The sequence below is a fragment of the Gouania willdenowi genome, chromosome 18 (genome assembly GCF_900634775.1).
Source record: "Gouania willdenowi chromosome 18, fGouWil2.1, whole genome shotgun sequence".
Taxonomy (NCBI): domain Eukaryota; kingdom Metazoa; phylum Chordata; class Actinopteri; order Blenniiformes; family Gobiesocidae; genus Gouania; species Gouania willdenowi.
The window spans coordinates 27250954-27270732 of NC_041061.1; the positions used below are offsets into that span (position 1 = coordinate 27250954).

Here is a 19779-nt window from a genome sequence, read left to right on the forward strand (position 1 = left end):
TTCATTCAAAGTGTCCTCATGAAGCTCTGAGTGAATGAACATGTCAGTGATACAGAGAGAATGAAGCATCACACGATCAACTGTTGTTTCTTTGTGTCTCATCAGATTTCTGTCACATTCACCTCGACACAAACTCCATCAACAAAAACCTCAGACTGTCTGACAACAACAGGATGGTGACATATGTGAAGGAGGAGAAGCTTTATCCTCATCATCAGGACAGATTTGATTACTACTGTCAGGTTCTGTGTAGTACTGGTCTGACTGGTCGCTGTTACTGGGAGGTGGAGAGGAATGGAAGTGTTTCTATAGCAGTGAGTTACAGAGGAATCAGTAGGAAAGGAAACAGTGATCATTGTGTGTTTGGATGGAATAATCAGTCCTGGAGTCTAGAATGCTCCAGAGGTTTTTACTCCTTCAGACACAATAACATACTCACACATACCTCCTGTCCTTGTGGTTCCTCTGGTGGAGTAGGAGTGTATGTGGACTGTCCTGCTGGACGTCTGTCCTTCTATGAAGTCTCCTCTGACTCTCTGAGACTCATGTACACTGTCTGTACCTCCTTCACTGACACTCTGTATCCTGGGTTTGGGTTTGGTTACATTGGTTCCTCAGTGTCTCTGAGTCTTTTGTGAGACAGACAGACAGATGTGTTTTTGAGTCCTCAAGGTCTAAAACTCTTCATATTTAGGGCTCTATTCTCCGATGCACGTAAGTCCAAAAAGCTGTGCAGTGGCGCTGATTTTGGCTGTGCACTATTCTCCCCCTATACATAAGTCAGTCGCTGCGTGCCTTCATCCCAGTTACACACTCTGGGCTGAGCGTCCCTGAAATGTGGGCATTGCCATTCAAATCTGGCTTTACGCACACTCCAGTGTGTGTAAGTCCTTTTCCTCTAATGCGCTTCTAACCCTGGAATAAGTGCAACGCCCCTATAAGGTGAACTATTATATTGCACTAGAAATATAGACTTAGTTGCATGTGAAGCCATACGGAATCATGCGTTGCGCAGCAGCTGTTCCTTCTCTCCTGTCAGCCAATAGGATTTTCAGGATTTAGTGGAAAAAATGAAACCCTCATCGAGCCCGGTGGATATTTTTCCAACTCCACTGCTCTTGAACGTTTTTGATGTTATCGGCCCTTGGGTGGTAAAACTGTTAAATCTCTCACTTCTATCTGGCTCGGTCCACAAATTTTTTAAACATGCTGTAATAAATTCCATTCTTAAAAAGCCTAATTTGGATCCTGAGTAGCCTATAAATTACCGGCCCATATCTAAACTTCCATTCATTTAAAAAATCATGGAAAAAGTAGTGGCTAACCAGCTGACCTCATTCATGGTACAACATTATTTTTATGATAAATATCATTCTGGTTTTAGATCAATCCACTCCACTGAAACTGCTCTTCTGAAAGTTTCTAGTGACGTGGTGATGGCCGCTGACTCTGGTCGATACACAGTTTTGGTTTTACTTAATCTGACAGCTGCCTTTGACACTGTACATCACGGTATACTGGTTGATCGACTCAAATCTGAGACAGGGTTTACTGGAGCTGTTTTCCAGTGGTTTACTTCTTATATAAATGGAAGAAGTTTTAATGTTGTTTTTAACGATGTAATGTCTAATGTGTCTGACCTTTCATGTGGAGTAGCCCAGGGTTCTGTTCTGGGGCCTGTTTTGTTTTTATTGTATCTGATGCCTCTTGGTCGGTTGATCCGTGGTTTTAAAAATGTGTCCTATCATTTCTATGCAGATGATGTTCAGCTGTATTGCTCGTTCAATGATTCTGAATTTCACTTCTTATCTGAATTCCTGGAATCTGTATCTGCTATCAAAAACTGGTTGACTTTGAATTATCTGCAGATACATTCTGGCAAAACAGAAACTCTGATTATCACTCCGGATAAAAAGATCCCTTTGATCAAGAACTCCCTTGGTGCGCTGGGCGCATCTGTGAAAAATATTTTCAATAGTTTTTGATAAATCAATGTCTTTGGAGGGTTACTGTCGTCAACTGACTAAAAACTGTTTTCATCATCTTAGAAATATCTCCAAAGTGAGAAATTTGCCATCCAAATCAGATCTTGAAATGTCAATACACACGTTAATCTCATTGCACATTAATTACTATAATCCGGTTTTCTCCTGTTTTAACAAGTCGACTCTAAAGAGACTTCAGACTGTTCAGAATACTGCTGCCAGACATTTGACCGGTGCTCCCAGAACAGCCCACATTACCACCATTCTTTCTGGTCTTCAATGGCTTCCAGTTAATTTTTGTATTGAGTTTAAAATCCTAGTCCTTACTTTTCGTGCGATACATGCTTAGGCCCCTCAAAATATCACTGACTTGTTGTGCCCCTACACTTCAGGGCACACCCTTCGGTCATCAGTCTCGGTCTCCTCATGATCCCAAAAACTAATTTCAAAACCTGGGATGACCTAGCGTTCCAGGCAGTGGCGCCAAGACTTGACTGTGTTGACTCTTTTAAAAAACATCTGAAGACCACGCTTTTCAGAAAGGATTTTGGTTAAATTGCTTTTAATTTTTATTAACCTTTTTTAATTTTAATTTATATACTTTATTGATCTCACAATGGAGAAATTCACTAACCATCCCTGGGGAACAGTTGGCAGCCATTCTGCGGCACCTGGGGAGCTGTTCCGGGTTAAGGGACTTGATCAACATCCCACAGTGATGGCCCAGGTGAGGTTTGACCCGGGAACCTTCTGATTACGAGGCCAGCATCCTTAACCACTAGGCCTTGTGTTTCATTATCCTTTTATGATGTTGCTGCTGTTTTAGTTTCATTTTTGCCTGTACAGCACTTTGTAATATTATCTGCGAAAAGTTCTATAAAAATAACATTTACTTACTTACTTACTTACACTGTGATCACTCAGCTGCTGCTGCGTGATTAATGAAAACTCTGACAGACACAGATTCAACTATTTTCATACTATGTCCAACTTAAAGTCACAGTTTGATCCACTACAGAGTGAAACAAACTGTCATATGCGGATGAGGATGGAGTCTTAGCTCAGGTCGCTTTAAACAATTTATATTTAAAACTGCGTATTATGGAAGCCAATAGTTCTGTTTCACTGCAAACATCCCTCTGTATTAAAGCAGGACGCTCTGAAGCCAGGTTATTTCCTCATATCTCCAGCACATCTAACTTGGTCACGCTCTATTGAGATGATGATGATGATGATGATGATCAAGGAGATAGATTTTAGCTGTGACTTGGACAGAACAATGTGGCCGATCCTCAGTCACACTGCAATAATCTGATCAATGATCTGATCAAATCAATCTGTTATGTTGTTTATCAATGAAGGCGTTTCAAATTAAAAGAGAATGTTATCATTTTCACAGATTTCAATAACATTTACAAGCGTTGTGAAAACTCCATGTTCCGTGATTTCTAGACAGCCCAAAAAATGACATCACCGCCTCCTTTCCTTCAACCTGCCTTCATTCACACTTGCGCTTTTTGGCTCCTTATGCGTGGTCAATCAATCAATCAATCAATCTTTATTTGTATAGCGCCAAATCATAACCAATGGTATCTCAAGGCACTTTACAGTAGAGCAGTCTTAAGGACGGACTCTTCATTTTATGGATACACACATATGCATATATACGTATATACACATACATATGTATCCCACACCCAACATGAATTCATCATGGCGGCAAGGAAAACCTTCTGTTAAGCAGCAGGAACCTTGTGTGGATCCCATTCCTATGATGAACAGCCATCCACGTTATGCTGTGTTGGGTGTGTGCAGAGGAAAGGGTGGAGACAGAGCCGCTGAGTCTCTGTAACTCCACACTGAGGATCCCACGGACCTGCAAGACAAAAGCCAGAAGGAGTACAGGAGCAAACACACAAGGGAGTAAGCAGACATAGAGGGAGTGTTTGAAAGAGGAATGGGACCCTCTCCGGTCCCTCTCTAACCTAAATGACCTCTCTCTTAACGCCCTCTCCAACCTCTCTCCAACCGAGCATGCCAGACCCCCCCCCCCGGCAGTCTATGCCTATTGCATCTTAATTATGAGCTATGAGCTGGTTCCTAACTAAAAGCTTTATCAAAGAGGAATGTTTTGAGCCTAACCTTAAAGGTAGAGAGGGTGTCTGCCCCCCGAACCGTGGTTGGTAGATGGTTCCAGAGAAGTGGTGGGCGTGTCAGCAGCCTGGACTGGAGAATATGCGTAAGAGAGAAGCGCGTAACTGCAGGCGCGCAAAAAAACGCTGAAGTCCAGAAGGGGGAATAAAGCCCTTAGTGCGGTTTTCATTGAATGTGTGTAATTGTCAGTGATGTTTGATTAGTGATGAACTCAGAGACCAAACAGCTGCTTCACAGCTGCCTTTTAAAGCTTCTACCAACAGGTCTACTGCAGATATGAGCACATCTATGATGAGAGCATTGTTGTCTCTTTATTGTTGGACTTAGATGAGATGAATTGTGTGTGAGTCTATTGCACTGTGGGATCAGCAGTAAGATGCAGAACTAAAGGAAGTCGTACTTGAAGATCCTTCCTTATTGTATCATTCTAGACCAATATCTATTCTACCATATTTCTCTAAAGTAATAGAAAAACTAGTTTATAATCTCTTGGCTAAATTATGTAATGAAAATGATGTGTTCTATGAGAAATTAAGCAGTTGATTCCTATAATAAAGTGGTTTTATTTCTGGGTTGATGAATGTGTTGATTTGAACATTGAACAGAGGAGTGTTCTCAGGTGAAAAACCTTGAATTGTAACAAACAAGGGTGTGCAATGTCAGATTTGTTTGGACTGCAATGATATTGTTAATAAATTATCTCATGAATGCTTTACAAATTCTGTGTGCATCTCAATTGACTGTTGTGGATTAATGACACTGAACAAGTCCGGACAGTGTCTGTTTTAGTCTGAGGAGATCTGGATCCGCGGGAACAACAAACTGGAATGGGAATAGATGGGGTTCAACTCCCTACAGTGTCCTTGCTAAAAGCCAAAATATATGAAAACAAAATAGTTATCACTCTACACAATTCACAACAAACCTAATTGTCCCTTATGTCTCACCTTAATTTTGCCATCCATGAAAAAGCTACTGAACCTCCCACTTTTCTATAGCATACATACTTCCTACAGGCCCTGCACTAGTTTATTTCAGTGCAATAACAAAACATACATTGCTGTCGTAAAAAGATTACACTACAGGGAGTGTTGACCTTTGACAGCATGTGCAGACGAGGCAAAAAAAGAGCAACTGTGCCAGGAATATCTGACCCACAAACCATAGTCTTTCAACATTATGGCCCACAGCAAGATATAGTTGAATAGCCCTGCACTACATACTACACACCAGTGTGCTGTCTACTCACACATTCAATAAGGGTAACTGAGCTAAGTCCATACGTATTTAATTATGAATTATTGTTTTCTTTTTTTCAAAGCATTGTTTTTCTTCTTCCTATCTCTTCTTATTGTCAGTTACACTTTCTCACCTTTATAATTTTTTTTACGCAACATCACATATTCAACTGATCACATGTGTCAATTTTTTTCATTGTCAATGATTTTTGGAATTTCCTCAATGTAGGATTAAATATTTTTTTAGCTTATAGTCTGTACAGACAAAAACAGTTGTAAAATGGTAATCTACTCCTACTGTGTTATTCTGTGCATCTGTACATTTTACTTTTGGGCCACTGCAAGTCAAGACATTACTGAACAGAAATGAGGACACGTCACTTTTATTTCACAGTTAGAGTTTTTATTTCACAAATATTTAAAAGTAACATTGTAAACAACAGAGGTAAAGTGTGATCTGATCACATTTGATAGTCTACTGCTTTACTTGATTGTTCCTAATAAACTATTGCCTAACTTCAACTAACACTAACTTACACTTTGTGTTTTATTCACAATTGTAACATGTATGTTTTATCATTCCTATCATTTGTTGAACTCTACAGGAATCAACTTGCTGTGCATGTGATTGGTGCACATTTGTCTCCACATCAGCAACTTCTGATTGCACTTCAGATCAGTTTTACATTAACATATCAAAACATGTCAGGTCTGTGACACAACAACGGATTGATCACTTAAAAGTTTTGTTTTTTTTTTTTTTCAAGGGAGATCTCTCCACCAGCTTATATGATTTATAGTATGTTGCCTCACTGGAGCCAGACTTCAGGATCTGAAGAGGAACACATTTTTATTATTTGTTAATGATAAAAAAGGAACAGACTTGTGGTATAGAGTGTTTGTGTGATTAATGCACATTAATCCATTGAATGATTTCACATCGACTGATCAGTTTCCTATGAAACAATATCATGCACTTTATAAGTCAAGAGTTTAAAACATCTATCTGTTGTTTTTAACTTTAATAATGATATACAATTTTGTCTTCAAAAAATAAAATACAATGTGTGAAATAATTTTCCAGAAACAACACATCAGCAGGTGTTTTCTTTTCATTCATGGCTAAAGTAAACAGAACTCTGGAACATTCATCACAGTTTTACAGTGACTGTTTTAAATCCCAGCAGCACATTGTCCCTGACTTTTCCTCTTTACAGTATGTTGGCCTCACTGGAGCCAGACTTCAGGATCTGAAGAGAAAGAACACATTTCACACATTTCCTGAACCAGGGATACATAAACACATAGATCACAGGGTTAAGCAGAGAGTTGAAGAAAAACAGACCTCCAACAAAACTAAAAGCTGATACGCTTTTGACTCCAAACCCTGTTGTAAGTGAAAGAAGGTAAAATGGAGTTAAACACATTAGAAACACAACAACCACTACACCCAGAGCTCTAGCAGCTTTCAGCTCTGACCTGTTAACCTTCTGTGAACTCTGAAGTGTCACCGCTGTAACATGAGAGCGCATGGCCCGGGCCTGAGACACAGCCACCATAAACACTCTCACATACAGGACCACTATGATGCTGACTGGAAAGATGAATTTGAGAAGAAGATTCAAAATTTTAGCAACAGGATAGATATTAATCACACACTCTCCAGCACAAAAATCAAACTGACCTGTATTTTCTATGTTGTAATTTAGCTTCAGACATTGAAAGAGAGTAGAACCAGCCCAACATAGGACAATGCTCATCTTTGCTCGGTTTTTAGTGACTTTAGTTTGATAGTGCATTGGATCACAAACAGCCACATAACGATCAACTGATATAAGCACAACAGTTCCTACTGAACCAGAGGTCGATACAAAACTTAATATTACATAAAAAACACACCAGTCTGCACCTAAAAACCAGCAGCCATCAATAAGGAGGATCAGAAAAACCATGACGAAACCGACAGAGAAATCTGACACAGCCAGAGAGAGGAGGAGGAAGTTGGTGGGAGTGTGCAGCTTCCTGGAGGAGTTAGAGAGAAACACACTGATATCATTATATGATACAACAATTATCATCAAAGCAGAAAATAGCAGAAGTCTAACAACATAAAAAGTCATAAAACAACAGAACATGTCAATACCTGAAGTGTAAGATGGAGATGATGACCAGCAGGTTGAGAGTTAAAGTGAGCACAGTGATGGAGGACAGGATGATGTGAAGGAGCACAGACACTGAGTGAGAACGCACGATCCTCCTGCATGAAGAGTTTCCCAGGTGTGGATAGCAGAGCTCAGCTTCATCAGGTGTGCTCATAGTGAGGAGAAGAAGATGATGAGCTCTGCATCATTCTGACTCAGCCTCTCTGATGAACAACTGATATATTATTCCTGCTCCAACACAGGGATGTGGAGGCTGGACCTGAGGACTGGACCTCCCTCAGAGACCGCCTGTTCTACACATTACGTAATGCTGAAATAACTTCATTTGAATTAGCTCCCTGTGGAAGCATCAACATCAGATGCATCACTTTAACTGTGTTCTCCAAACATGTGGAGCAGACGTTCTACTTCAAAGTCCTTTAAAATCCAAAGGTGTCAGAGTTCTTCTCCTTACCTCAAAGGCCAGCGAGCCTGGAGTAGAGAAGTTATTTGGCTGCTTTTATCTGTGATAGAATAGATAATGATGATTAAGGGGACCACAATTGATAATGAATCGCAGTGAGCCATTGAACTGAATTTCCTGAGGTGGTACCTGAATGTAGCACTGACAGACGCAGTGGTTTTATTTTAGCCAGAGAAGTTATTTCACCATGCTTTGCCAAAAGGACTTTACTATGCATTCGGGACTTCAGCAGGGGCGTCACTAGGTTTTAAGAATGGGGGGGCTCAGCCCCCAAGACATGCAGAGGATATGAGCAAACATAGCACACATGCACAAAACTTCGCAGCTAACAAAGACTGATAAATTATTTATTATTATTTCAGTCTGTTTTTTTTCTTGTAATGCAGAAATAAATTTGTGTCTTAAGATTGTCACAACAGACACGTGTCATTGACCACTGAGCCAAATTTGAAAGATGAAAACAATTGCTAATTATATAAAATTAGGTCTCCAAATCATGGAAAAACAAGCACCTTGTTGTTAAACGCTGGGGGTGTGTCAGTTAGAGGCACTGGAAGAACGCCCACGCGCGGAAAGGACGCCGCCTTTGTGTATTAACCGTACGGGAGTGTACCGTGTCTATGGGAGAGAACAATGTGAAATCAGTGCTTCCAAAAATGCTCGGATTGTTTGTGATGTGCAAAACAATAAGATAAAATTTTAAATAATAATAAAAAAAGGCTTTCACTAAATATACTGCATGTGCAACAAAATTTACAATTAAGTTATGAGTGTTATAAAAGGGGAAAAGGTTATGAACATGTGTACATGTATCAATCTACACACATATGCGTCCGGTTACATACATATATACATACAGTATACACATGTACACAAACACCTACTTATGTATATATTCATACATGCATGGGCAGACATCCATGTTTGACTACAGACTTCCTATGGGCAATGCACTAGTAAGAAAAACAAGATTGTAAGTTACTTGGTGGATGGAAGCACCATGAATGCCATCTGTTGTTTTTTTTCTTTTTTTTTTCCCTTTGTCTGCACATGCTGTTGAAGGTTTAAACCACAAGAAGTGCAATCTTTTAACAGCAATGCATATTTTGTTATTGCAGTTAAATAAATTTATTTATTTCATTGCATAATTGTGACCATCACCAGCCCTCCCTAGGGAAGGGTAAGAAATACTTTATTAAAGGGAGGATGTAAAAAAGAGAGGGCAGTGTTACACCAAGGTGAGGGGGTGGAGGGGGGTGGGGAAGTTAACAGGGAAGAGGGATACAAGATAGGAAATGGAATGGGTGGGGAGTAGTCGATGTGATGCGATGTGAAATTGTGGTTGTGTATAACTATATTGTGCTTATTGTTGTGTTATCAAGCCAGTTTGGTGACCAGTGTGCGGCTTAGGAATAATGGTGGTGGCTGTGAACAGAGGAAGAAGTGAGTGGAAATTCCATAAAGCAGGTATTTGGGAACAACGTGTCTATGGTTGAGCCCAGTATGAGTGTTATCCCACAGCCCAAGGCCAGTGCATCCATGACAAATGTATTTCCAAGAACCGCCACTGCAAAACCCACGAGCCGCCCCCGGGCCCGAAGAAGCAGTCAGGCCAGCAGCAAGAGCGGGCAATCTAGGGGCCCCCGGCGACCACCCCACGGCCAAGCAGCCCCCCGAACGCCCCCAAGATCCCAAACCGAGAGGCAACCATCGCCCCCCCATACACACCCGAGAAAGCCCCAAGGAGCCAAGGACCCAGCGCACCACGCCACCGATACAACCCCCAACCCCCCCCCCCCCCACACACACACACACACACCCCCCACACCCCCGTGCCCAACCCCCCGAGGGGAGGGCCCAGAGAGCTCCCCGCCCGAGACCCTAGCGGAGGAGCCGAGGCCCACGCCCAGCAGACGACCAGAGCCACGCCGAACGGGCAGCCGGAGGGCACCCGCCGCCGAGCCCAGAGCCAGCAGGGACCCGACCCCAGGCCAGAGGGACCCGGAACGGACGCAGCACCAGGAGCAGCTTGCCCAGGGAGGACGACCACACCCCAAGCCGCATAAGGCACCAGGGGGCCGCCGGGAGTCTCCCCGCCGGCCCCCAGGCACCCCAACCTAGCCCCCCATGGCGCCCCAAATCACCTTTTGTTGATGCCGCCCGCGCCACGGGCTTCAGTTTTTTTTAAAGCCAGGGCCCCCTCCAAGGGCCTAGCCAGACCGCCTTGCCGGGATGTGGCCCCCTATACCTGCCCCGACACCCTGCCTCACGGGGCACTGCCCAAGCCAATGCCATCTGTTGTTATGGTGTCAAATTGGTGCATCACTCTACTCTGTTGTGACTAAGATGGTGAAGCTCGTCTTTTTCAGTCGAGATGACTGCAAGACTGTGAAGTCTTTTCTAACCCACTGCTTGATGCAGCTAGAGCTTAAACAACAAAATAGTGTTTATTATTTCCGTCACTGATTGCTAACTGTCACATGTCAGGGTTGTAGATGAGAAGCCAAGCTTAGAGGAATACCTGGGAACAAGGGTTAACACATGTAACAAGAACTATAATGGAAATTAAACCGAATGAACAAAGACTTACAGAACAAAAAGAGGACAACAAGGGCTACCGACTACTAAAACTAAACAGAACCTGACATAGCTCCCCCCCTTAAAGAGCAGGTCCCACATACTCCAAACTGTGAGAGGGAGGGCAGATTGGGTTCCAGCGGAGGGACCAGACCCAGCGTTCCATAACCAGGACTGGGAAGCGCTGGCGAGGCAGACTGTGGCTATGGCGGCAACGTTGGTGGCTTGGTGCGGGGAGCAGGCACTGGTGGCCAATCCAAACGCACCCCAATGTCCACGTGGTGTTGCAGAGTAATTTTAAAAAATGACAGCCAAACAACATCTAGGGTCTTAGAGAACTCAGGGCGGATCTCATTCAACCCCAGGGTCCTGCCACGAAGGAGCTTTTTAATCTCCTAGGCAACCTCAGCCACAGAGATGGAAGGATTGTCGGTGAGATTGAGGAGGTCTTTCAAGTATTCTTTTAAACGATCTACAAAGTGCCGAGTCGAGGTCAAGAGCACACCATCCCGACTATGCACATCGCACTGCTTCCCCTTCCTGAGACGCCAGATGTTAGACAGGAGCCTCTTCAAAGCCGTACAAAAGTAATTCTCCATTGCCTCACCAAACTCTTCCGAGCGCATGATTTTAGCTTCAACGACCGCCGTGGCTGTCGGTAGCTGTCAGCTGCCTCTGGCGTCCCACAGGCCAACAACGCCAGATAAGACTCCTGAAGGCAATTGCAGAAAGGTGCTCTTTTATGGCATTTTTGTTGACTGGTTGGGGATAGGTGTTCCACGTTGTGGTAGCACAATAGAAATGCATTCATTCCAAGTTTGTTGCTGATTTTTAAATTATTCTATTTGTGTAATGGAGCTCCCTCTCCAGTCTGTTGTGCCCGTTTCTCACTCTTTTGAAGTAGTTTGACAGTTACATGGGCACTGGTCCCTTGAGTATCTTGAAAAGCAGGCCAATGGCAAGTAACTGTACTGTGTGATGTCTAGGAGTAGTCCAATTAGTTTGTCTGGAGTTTATATTTTAATTAATTTGAGGTGGTTGAGTACTATAAGGTGCATGCATAGGAAAAATAGCATTGAGTGCTGCAGCTATTGTGCTGCAGCTATTGTCCTCAGTGCATTCCTACTGACCTGTAGACTGCTGTATTCAGCATATATAGCTCCACCTTGCTGAGGGGCTGCAAATTGTGTCTCAGCCATTCTTTAAAGTGTATGGCTCTTTCCTCCAATATGATACAGTCTATAAAGAAGTACACATAAGCATATTACCAATCACCCAATTATACAAAGATTGCTTCAAGAAATTATTGAGTTCCAACGATTACCTGTTATGCGTGTCCCACGGGCGCCTTCTTCATTGCTTTATGGCGGTCTCTGCTGCGTGCTCTGTGATCTGTTTTGTGATCTCAGCCTCTTTCTGCTGTTCCAAAGCCTCTCTTTGAGGAACCCAGTGGCTGGATGGTTACTCCTTCCTCGGGTGAACCAGACTCCCTGACGAAAAAGGAAAGTCTTTGGTGAATAGAGATGAAGCACATTATCTTTTTGACAGCGTGGTCACAGGATGTGGCTGAGCCATCTAGAACAGCACAGACGTTCAGTGCTCAGGTGCTGGGAGATGAGTTAGCGTGTCCACTGTCCAACTGACTATTTTAGCATCATTTCCACTATAAAATGTTAATTACTCACGATGCAGGCACGGAAAGGCATGAATCAAAGCTGTAGACAGGAACTTTTTGGCCTCAGAGGTAGGACTGTAAACAAAAAAAACAAAACAAATATTACCAACAGAGTCAAACTAGATTTAAAGTATTGATAAAACATGTGTCGTGTAAAGTAAAACACTACTGAACATGTGTTTTTGTACATGTGTTGTACACATTTCATTGTTGATCTGTCAATAAAAAAATCATGAAACATTTGATCATATAACTGTATTTGCATTTCACCTCAGACAAGTCAGGACACTGTTTTCAAGTTAATAATTTATATTAAATACAAACCCCTAAATAGCCAATAATCAATACTTGACTACAATTGATAAAAAAAGGTAAAATTATGTTCTTTCTAGCAAATATAGGTAAATGTCACACTTGAAAAGTAGTGTTTTGTCTTATCTTTCCCCTGAAAGAAGATTGATAGAGGATTAATTCACCCTTTTCAAAATAACATTCAAACAAATTAATAGTATATATCTTTAAGTACCTGTCTCCAAAGTCTTCACGACATCAAAATACGGACGAGGCAACATCTCTGCTTAATGGTTATCACATTCTCCTCATCAAGGCACTCCAGGATCACCTTGCCTTCAGTTGAGCCTTTGAGAATCTGTTGGATATCCTAAGAAAATTGCAATTGGAGACAATGCTGCAGATATTGTTTATTACTCTTTAGTGTTGCTTAAAGGAAAAAAAAATAAACCCAAGTCTTCAAAAGCGGAGCTTACAAATTGCGTAACTATATATATATATATATATATATATATATATATATATATATATATATATATATAGTTTGTGGCATCATCAATGGAACCACAGGTGCCGTTTGGACCTCCATGGAGGGTGGACTTTTGGCAGTTGCCGTGTCTTCATCCATGAGGGATGGAGGTGTTGCAGTTAGTTGTAAATCAAGACTTGTAGACAGCACGGCAGCTTCAATCTAAACAGAAAACCCAGGTTAATTTAACCAACAGTGACAGCATCATCAATGTAATTAATAAGTGAGCCACAGTTTGCGTGTTGAGAGATGTGAACCAAAAATCATTTTCCCACAGCCAAAGTTTTGTTAAATTCAGACCTATGGAAAGTAGTGCAGCACACTTTTAGTGTGCGCACATGGTTTATATACTATTTGATTTCTAATCAGACACAAAACCACTCAAAGCGTTCATCCAAGTGAATGACAGGGTGACTACTTTGCATTCTTAGATCATGTAGATCTGTGGCAAATTGAAAAAGATAAAACAAAAATGTGATTCATAACTTAATAACTGAGAGTGACTACTACTGTATATCATCGCTGTCAGATGGAAACCGTCAGTGGCGGATGCTTTAAGACTACAAGGGAACCTCAGCTTCCCCTAAAATCAGTGGTCAAATATGTAGTGTTGTGTGTACATTTCATTGACTAAATATATGACAGAACACATGTATGTTTAGTTCAGAATCAGCTTCTTATAACAGGAAACTGACAGTGACAGCGTGACGTTCTTCATTCATTACAGCAGCATCATAGTGTTAATAAACAGTGGTGAAGTTCAGCTTCAATTGAAGTCAATGGGAGAGGATTTAGGGGTTGATCCACTGCAGTCAAACTAGACGCTCATTGGATAAATGCTCGATTATGACGCACTTAGTCCCGCCCATCGGACGCCGGGCTTCACAGGAGGTCTATGGAGCAGTGGGCTGGATCTGTCTGTTCCGGACGCTGGAATAATGGATGATGATTGGATGATCTGTCTCAGGCTAATTCAATTTTGATTGACAGCGAAATGAGCCAATCAGAGAGTATGACGTTGTAAGCACACAGGCGGGTTTTTCAAATATTTCAGTCCGTTGCTCTGTGTTGACACGGAGACTTTGCTGATCCTCTCATAGCGAATTAACTTCTGACAAACCTAGTGTCTGTTTTTGGTGTTTGTGGAGACTGTTCCTGCTTGTGTTGTGAGACTTTTGACCAAACACTCACACTCCAGCGCGCAGCAGCTACGCGCGTGCGTGTGTGATAATCTACAAATAGTTGTTGACAACAAAATGTGAATTCTACTAGAATTCACATTTAAATAAACAGATACATTTTCTGAAGTAGGCAGAAAATGAGCTTCCCCTGCATGAAAGACCAGCAGCCGCCACTGGAAACCGTGTATGTCCACAATTACTTTTAATAGTAGCTTTAAAAAGTTTTAAATTTGTGAAAATTGCCAATCGACAACCTCACACATCACATAGACACGTCAGGAATTTATAGATCTACTTTTTTTTTTCTTTTTTTTTTTAACTGCTTTTGAACAACACTTTGACGAAGTAGAAGATTCATATACAAACATATATGGAGATACACAATGTTTACTGCCCGACAGCAACGATATGTAGACAGAGATTAAACAAAAAATCATCTACTGTACAATTTATCACATAGCAATACTCCCATACTCCCATCCCTGAAGTCCGGAGGCTCATCCCATACAAGTAGTCATTTATCAACCAAATATTGATCATCCTCAAGGCAAAGGCTCCTTTTAGGCAGCATTTGTAGCCAACCACTAAACAAAGGGGAGGGGAATAAGTGGCTTCTCGGGACATAAAACTAAGTCAAAATTATATTTACATAGTTTACAGGTGTCATACCTACTGTACACACTTCTGATGTCAGTAAGCTGATTTTCTAAAAAATACAAAAGTCTATAGGCTAGTGAAATGTATATACTGTCATCATGCTTGCTGAATGACTTGACTGCATGTAGGGGATGGCGGTCAAGCCGCTCTCTCACATCAACAGCTACCAAAACTTGAGTGGGAATCACACTGTATGCAAAGAATTGCGTATCAAAACCTTTTGTTTCCCACTTCTGTACAACAAGTTTTATTGTTCGTGTGTGTGATGTTTGGTCTAATACTAAAATTGACTTAATGAGACCAAATTGGGGCTCCCCATCTGGGTCATTAGAAAGGAATACAGTCATGCCGTCTCGATATGCAGTTCCCTTAAAGGTAACCAAGGCCGGTTCATACAATTCGCTAAAAAGGGGAATGCCTGCGAGACCACGTTTGAGCTGCTGACGGTCGCAAGGAGCCTTCAACGTTTTTTAGATTGGTCTTACTTATTACAGAGGGTTTCGTTACCCTTGTCACAAAAGCCATAGTCAAAACTTGTGATCCTGTAGTTAAGTTTGTTTTTGCTCAATAAGCGAATTCAACACAAGCTTGTCTTCATATGGCGCTACACCTTCCAGTACATCATGCATGATGTCAGGTGCTACGTTGTCAGTTACATGATAGAAGTCATTTAAAGGAGACATGCATTTAAGTCCTTCCTTTTTTACATATAAATCATAGAGTTGTGGTCTATATAAAGCGGAACTGCAATGCTTGGGTCTGAATTCCTCATTATTATAGCTCCACAGGACCCTTTTCTACCCCTTTTCTGATGTCCCTGTTTAAATGCAAATGAGACACTTCATACCCCGCCCCCTCTCCAAGTTGCAGAGGTGACACTCCGTTCAACTCCACCCTGTTCGGCCATTTTTGTAGTTTGATAGAAGAGATATGATTATTTAGCTGTGCAGAAAATGTTTATTCACATGTTATTTACAAAATGTCAACAACGGAAGACTTGTCCATCCAGCTTTACATGTTCGAGCCAGAGTCGGACCCGGCGGAGCGAGATGAAAATGATGATGAACCTGCAGAACCCTAACAAGTGAGCTAAGCGCCGAGCTAATGCTAGCGCCAAGCTAACGTCACGAAATGCATTTTAATACAGTCTTTTCGGAGACAAAAACGGCAAAATGAAATGACTAATGAAAACTTTAGACTTAAATTAAATCACGTAGGCCATATCATCAAGGATCTAAAATGAGCACACAGCGCTAACTTATGATTGACGGTGCAACTGCTAATGCTAACAAAACAATGACAGGGGCGTCTTATCATCACACTTTTTAGCGTTATTTACAGCTTACCAAAGTGCTCTGTTCGTCGTCTCCAAAGATAGAAGGAATTGAACCCTCAATCAGACAAAGTCTGTCGGCAAATCCTTCTTTATACTGGCGGAAGTTGCAGAAGCAGTCATCCTTGAAGTGCTTAGCACACACAAAAATGACCTTACCCACAGATGTGGGTACATTTCCGTGAAAAATAAAACTCAACCAGGCACTTTGAAAAGGTTCTGATGCTGGGAGACGGTGTAATGAAGCGTGTGAGTTACTACATCCAACAACCGAACATTTTGACTTATCCTCTCGTAACTTCTGCATCCTTGAGCTTGGACTACAAAATAAAAGCGAGAAATAAAAATGGCGGATTGCTCGAAGTGTTGGACCTGGAGTTGATGTACTAATTTGGCAGTTCCGCTGCAAATACTGTGACGTTATTGTTCAAAAAACGTAATAGAGAAGAGAAAAATTTAAACAGATTGAAAAATATGACCAAAACAGAATATGAAGATATCAACGGAGCACCTGAAGAGGCTAAATTGAACTTTTCTGTACTTCTAAACAATCTAAATATACAACAAAATGCATTTAAGGGCTAAAAAAGTGGATTTAGCATGATATGTCCCCTTTAAGACACTGTCTCTTTTCAGGCCTGTCTGGGAGAGGTTGACTGTACGTATACCTGTCTCATGACTTTGGACATCACACAATAGAGCAGGATCTGCCAGTGTCAGAGACCTCAGGATCTCCTTATCTGCTCTGCAAAAACGACAAACAAAATTGAGCGTAATACGCTGAAATGAATCAGGAACCGAGACTTGTCAGACGGTGCCAGTGGCAGAGGCCCTTTGCTGCGCAGTGGTCCCCCCCCAGGGAATATCTCCTCAACTGGCTGAATAAAGTTTCCCAATTTAGCAAATTACTGCCTCTGTTTATAATCTGTATCTAGTCCTTTGAAAGGCTCGGCTAACTCCAAGAACTCCAGCCCAAGCTCTTCTACCTCTGGGCTTTGATCAAGACCAAAATGACAAAAACAGACATAGTCTTTGATTCAAGTTTGCTCACAATATCACCTATTAACTCATTCAGTCCCAGCCATTTTCAGACTTTCTACACCCCTCAGTGCCAGCCCTTTTTGAGCATTTTGACTGATTTTAAAGACCCACAGAATATTTTCTACTATGACTATCTGACACCAGATTCTGAAAGATCCATCCATCCATCTTCATACCCGCTTATTCCTGTTTATCAAGGTCGCGGGGGTCTGCCGGTGCCAAGCTCCGGCTCTCATAGGGCGCTGGGCGGGGGTACACCCTGGACAGGGCGCCAGTCCATCACAGGGCAAATTCTGAAAGATTGAAGCCTCTAATTTCATCAAAAAAAAAAAAAAAAAAAAAAAATTGTTTCTGGCTCGTTTCATTCTTTTGTAATCAGCCTTTGAATAGAGCAAGTTTTACACAAATCTTCAGTTTCAGAGCAAAAAGCTGAGAAAACAGCCTTTTTCTAAAAAAAAACCCCTGTCAGTGACTTTAAAGCTATTTTTTTGCTTTAGTGACAACTCTAACATCTGAACATTGTTTCCTTATATAAAACAAAAAAAAAAAAAAACCACTGAGACAGGGCTTTTGATGGCAAAATTATTATTATTTAGCTATCTGGGCTGTGTCGGCCGGGTGGGGCGCGGGGGTGCCTCTCCCCCTTGGGTGTGGCTTGGTGCTTGCTTTCTCTCCTGGTGGCCTTGGGGGCGGGCCCCGCGGTGTGCGGGCCCGGGGTGGCCTGCCTCGCCGGTTTGGGGGGTGGGTGTGCTGGGGGGGTGCTGGTGTCCTCACCGGGGTTGGGGCAGGGTTGTTTGGCGCCTCGGGATGATGCTGTTTACTGGGGGGCGGCGTTAGCTGTTCCGGTGGTTGAGGTTGCTTTCGGCCGCCTGGTGGGTATGTCCTGCCATCTGCGGACTGGTGGGTGGGTCCGGGGCATCTTTGGCTGGGGGCTGCTGTCCCGCGCTGGATGTGTGCCGTTGGGGTGCCTCCGTCCCCGCGGTGGGGGTCGCCGGTTGCTCGCGGGCCGGCGGGGGGCGCTGCCCCGTGGTTTGCGCTGTCCGGGGGGCGGCGGGCCCTGGACTGCTGGCCTTGTGCCGTCTGGGGCTGTGCGGTCCTGCTGGGCTGTGGCCGGGACCTGGGCTGGGGTGGGGGGCGCGTCCCGGGGGGCTTGGCCCGGGGGCTTGCCCTTGGGGGGTCCTGGTCCCTGGGGTTGCTCCAGGGGCCCGGGGTGCTTGACCGGCTGGCCGGGCCGGTCCTGGCGGGGGTCTTCTGGGGCGGGTGGCGCGTGCCGCGCCCTTGCATACCTTCTGGTGCGGCCCCTGCTTGGGCAATCCCCCGTGAGGCAGGGTGTCGGGGCCAGATTAGGGGGCCACATCCCGGCGGGGCGGTCTGGCTTGGCCTCTGGAGGGGGCCCTGGCTTTAAAGAACTGAAGCTCGTGGCGCAGGCGGCATCAGCATCTGGGGCGCCCGGGGGGGCTAGGTTGGGGTACCTGGGGACCGGCGGGGGGACCCCCAGCGGCCCCCTGGTGCCTTATGCGGCTTGGGGTGTGGTCGTTCGCCCTGGGCGGGCTGCTCCTGGTGCTGCATCCATTCCGGGTCCTCCTGGCCTGGGGTCGGGTCCCTGCTGGCTCTGGGCTCACCGGCGGGTGCCCGCCGGCTGCCCGTTCGGCGTGGCTCTGGTCGTCTGCTGGGCGTGGGCTTTGGCTCCTCCGCTGGGGTCTCGGGTGGGGGGCTCTCTGGGCCCTCCCCTCGGGGGGCTGGGCGCGGGGGTGTGGGTGGTGGTGGGGGGGTGGGGGGCTGGGGGGCCTGGGGGTTGGGGGTTGGAGTCGGTGGCGTGGTGCGTTGGGTCCTTGGCTCCTTGGGGGCTTTTCGGGTGTGTATGGGGGGGGCAATGGCAGCCTCTCGGCTTGGGACCTTGGGGGCGTTCGGGGGGCTGCTTGGCCGTGGGGTGGTCGCCGGGGGCCCCTAGATCTCTCGCTCTTTCTGCTGGCCCGACTGCTTCTTCGGGCCCGGGGGCGGCTCATGGGTTTTGCAGTAGCGGCTCTTGGAATCACATTTGTCATGGACGCACTGGCCTCGGGCTGTGGGATAACACTCATACTGGGCTCAACCATAGACACGTTGTTCCCAAATACCTGTTTTATGTAACTTCCACTCACTTCCTCCTCTGCTCACAGCCACCACCATTATTCCTAAGCCGCACACTGGTCACCAGACTGGCTTGATAACACAACAATAAGCACAATATACACAACCACAATTTCACATCACATCACTTGAAACTTATTGACTATTCCCCACCCATTCGTTTTCCTATCTTGTATCCCTCCTCCCTGTTAACTCCCCCCCCCCCCCACCCCCCTCACCCTGGTGTAACACTGCCCTCTCTTTTTTACATCCTCCCTTTAATAAAGTATTTACCCTTCCCTAGGGAGGGCTGGTGATGGTCACAATTATGCAATGAAATAAATTCATTTATTTAATTGCAATAATAAAATATGCATTGCTGTT

At 44.0% G+C, this 19779-nt stretch overlaps 2 protein-coding genes and 1 long non-coding RNA gene across 3 annotated transcripts in view; 1 reads left to right on the forward strand and 2 right to left on the reverse strand.

The window, feature by feature from the left end:
- LOC114480419 (NACHT, LRR and PYD domains-containing protein 3-like) overlaps window positions 1-3395 on the forward strand; it is a 38027-nt gene extending 34632 nt beyond the window's left edge. The window contains exon 13 of the mRNA XM_028474555.1: window positions 106-3395. Within this exon, the coding sequence (XP_028330356.1) occupies window positions 106-638 (533 nt within the window). The 3' untranslated portion in view covers window positions 639-3395. The remainder of the gene's footprint in view (window positions 1-105) is intronic.
- Window positions 3396-5894: 2499 nt separating this feature from the next.
- On the reverse strand, window positions 5895-7939 carry LOC114480410 (trace amine-associated receptor 13c-like). The gene is made up of 2 exons (XM_028474541.1): window positions 7521-7939; window positions 5895-7399 (listed from the first exon to the last, which is right to left on the reverse strand). Exons 1-2 carry the CDS (start codon window positions 7691-7693, stop codon window positions 6589-6591), a joined length of 984 nt encoding a protein of 327 aa, XP_028330342.1. The 5' UTR covers window positions 7694-7939; the 3' UTR covers window positions 5895-6588.
- Window positions 7940-11317: 3378 nt separating this feature from the next.
- On the reverse strand, window positions 11318-12951 carry LOC114480425 (uncharacterized). Its single transcript, XR_003676105.1, has 4 exons — window positions 12781-12951; window positions 12265-12329; window positions 11904-12069; window positions 11318-11818 (listed from the first exon to the last, which is right to left on the reverse strand). It is a non-coding gene; the product is annotated as an uncharacterized LOC114480425 (long non-coding RNA).
- Between the last annotated feature and the right edge of the window lie 6828 nt (window positions 12952-19779).

What these genes read in the sequence shown, in the direction of transcription:
- LOC114480410 (XM_028474541.1), bottom strand. Translation starts at nt 7,693, where the DNA reads ATGAGCACACCTGATGAAGCTGAGCTCTGCTATCCACACCTGGGAAAC. An exon ending in ATCTCCATCTTACACTTCAG is followed by an intron (nt 7,400 to 7,520) that starts GTATTGACATGT and finishes TAACTCCTCCAG; the next exon opens with GAAGCTGCACACTCCCACCA.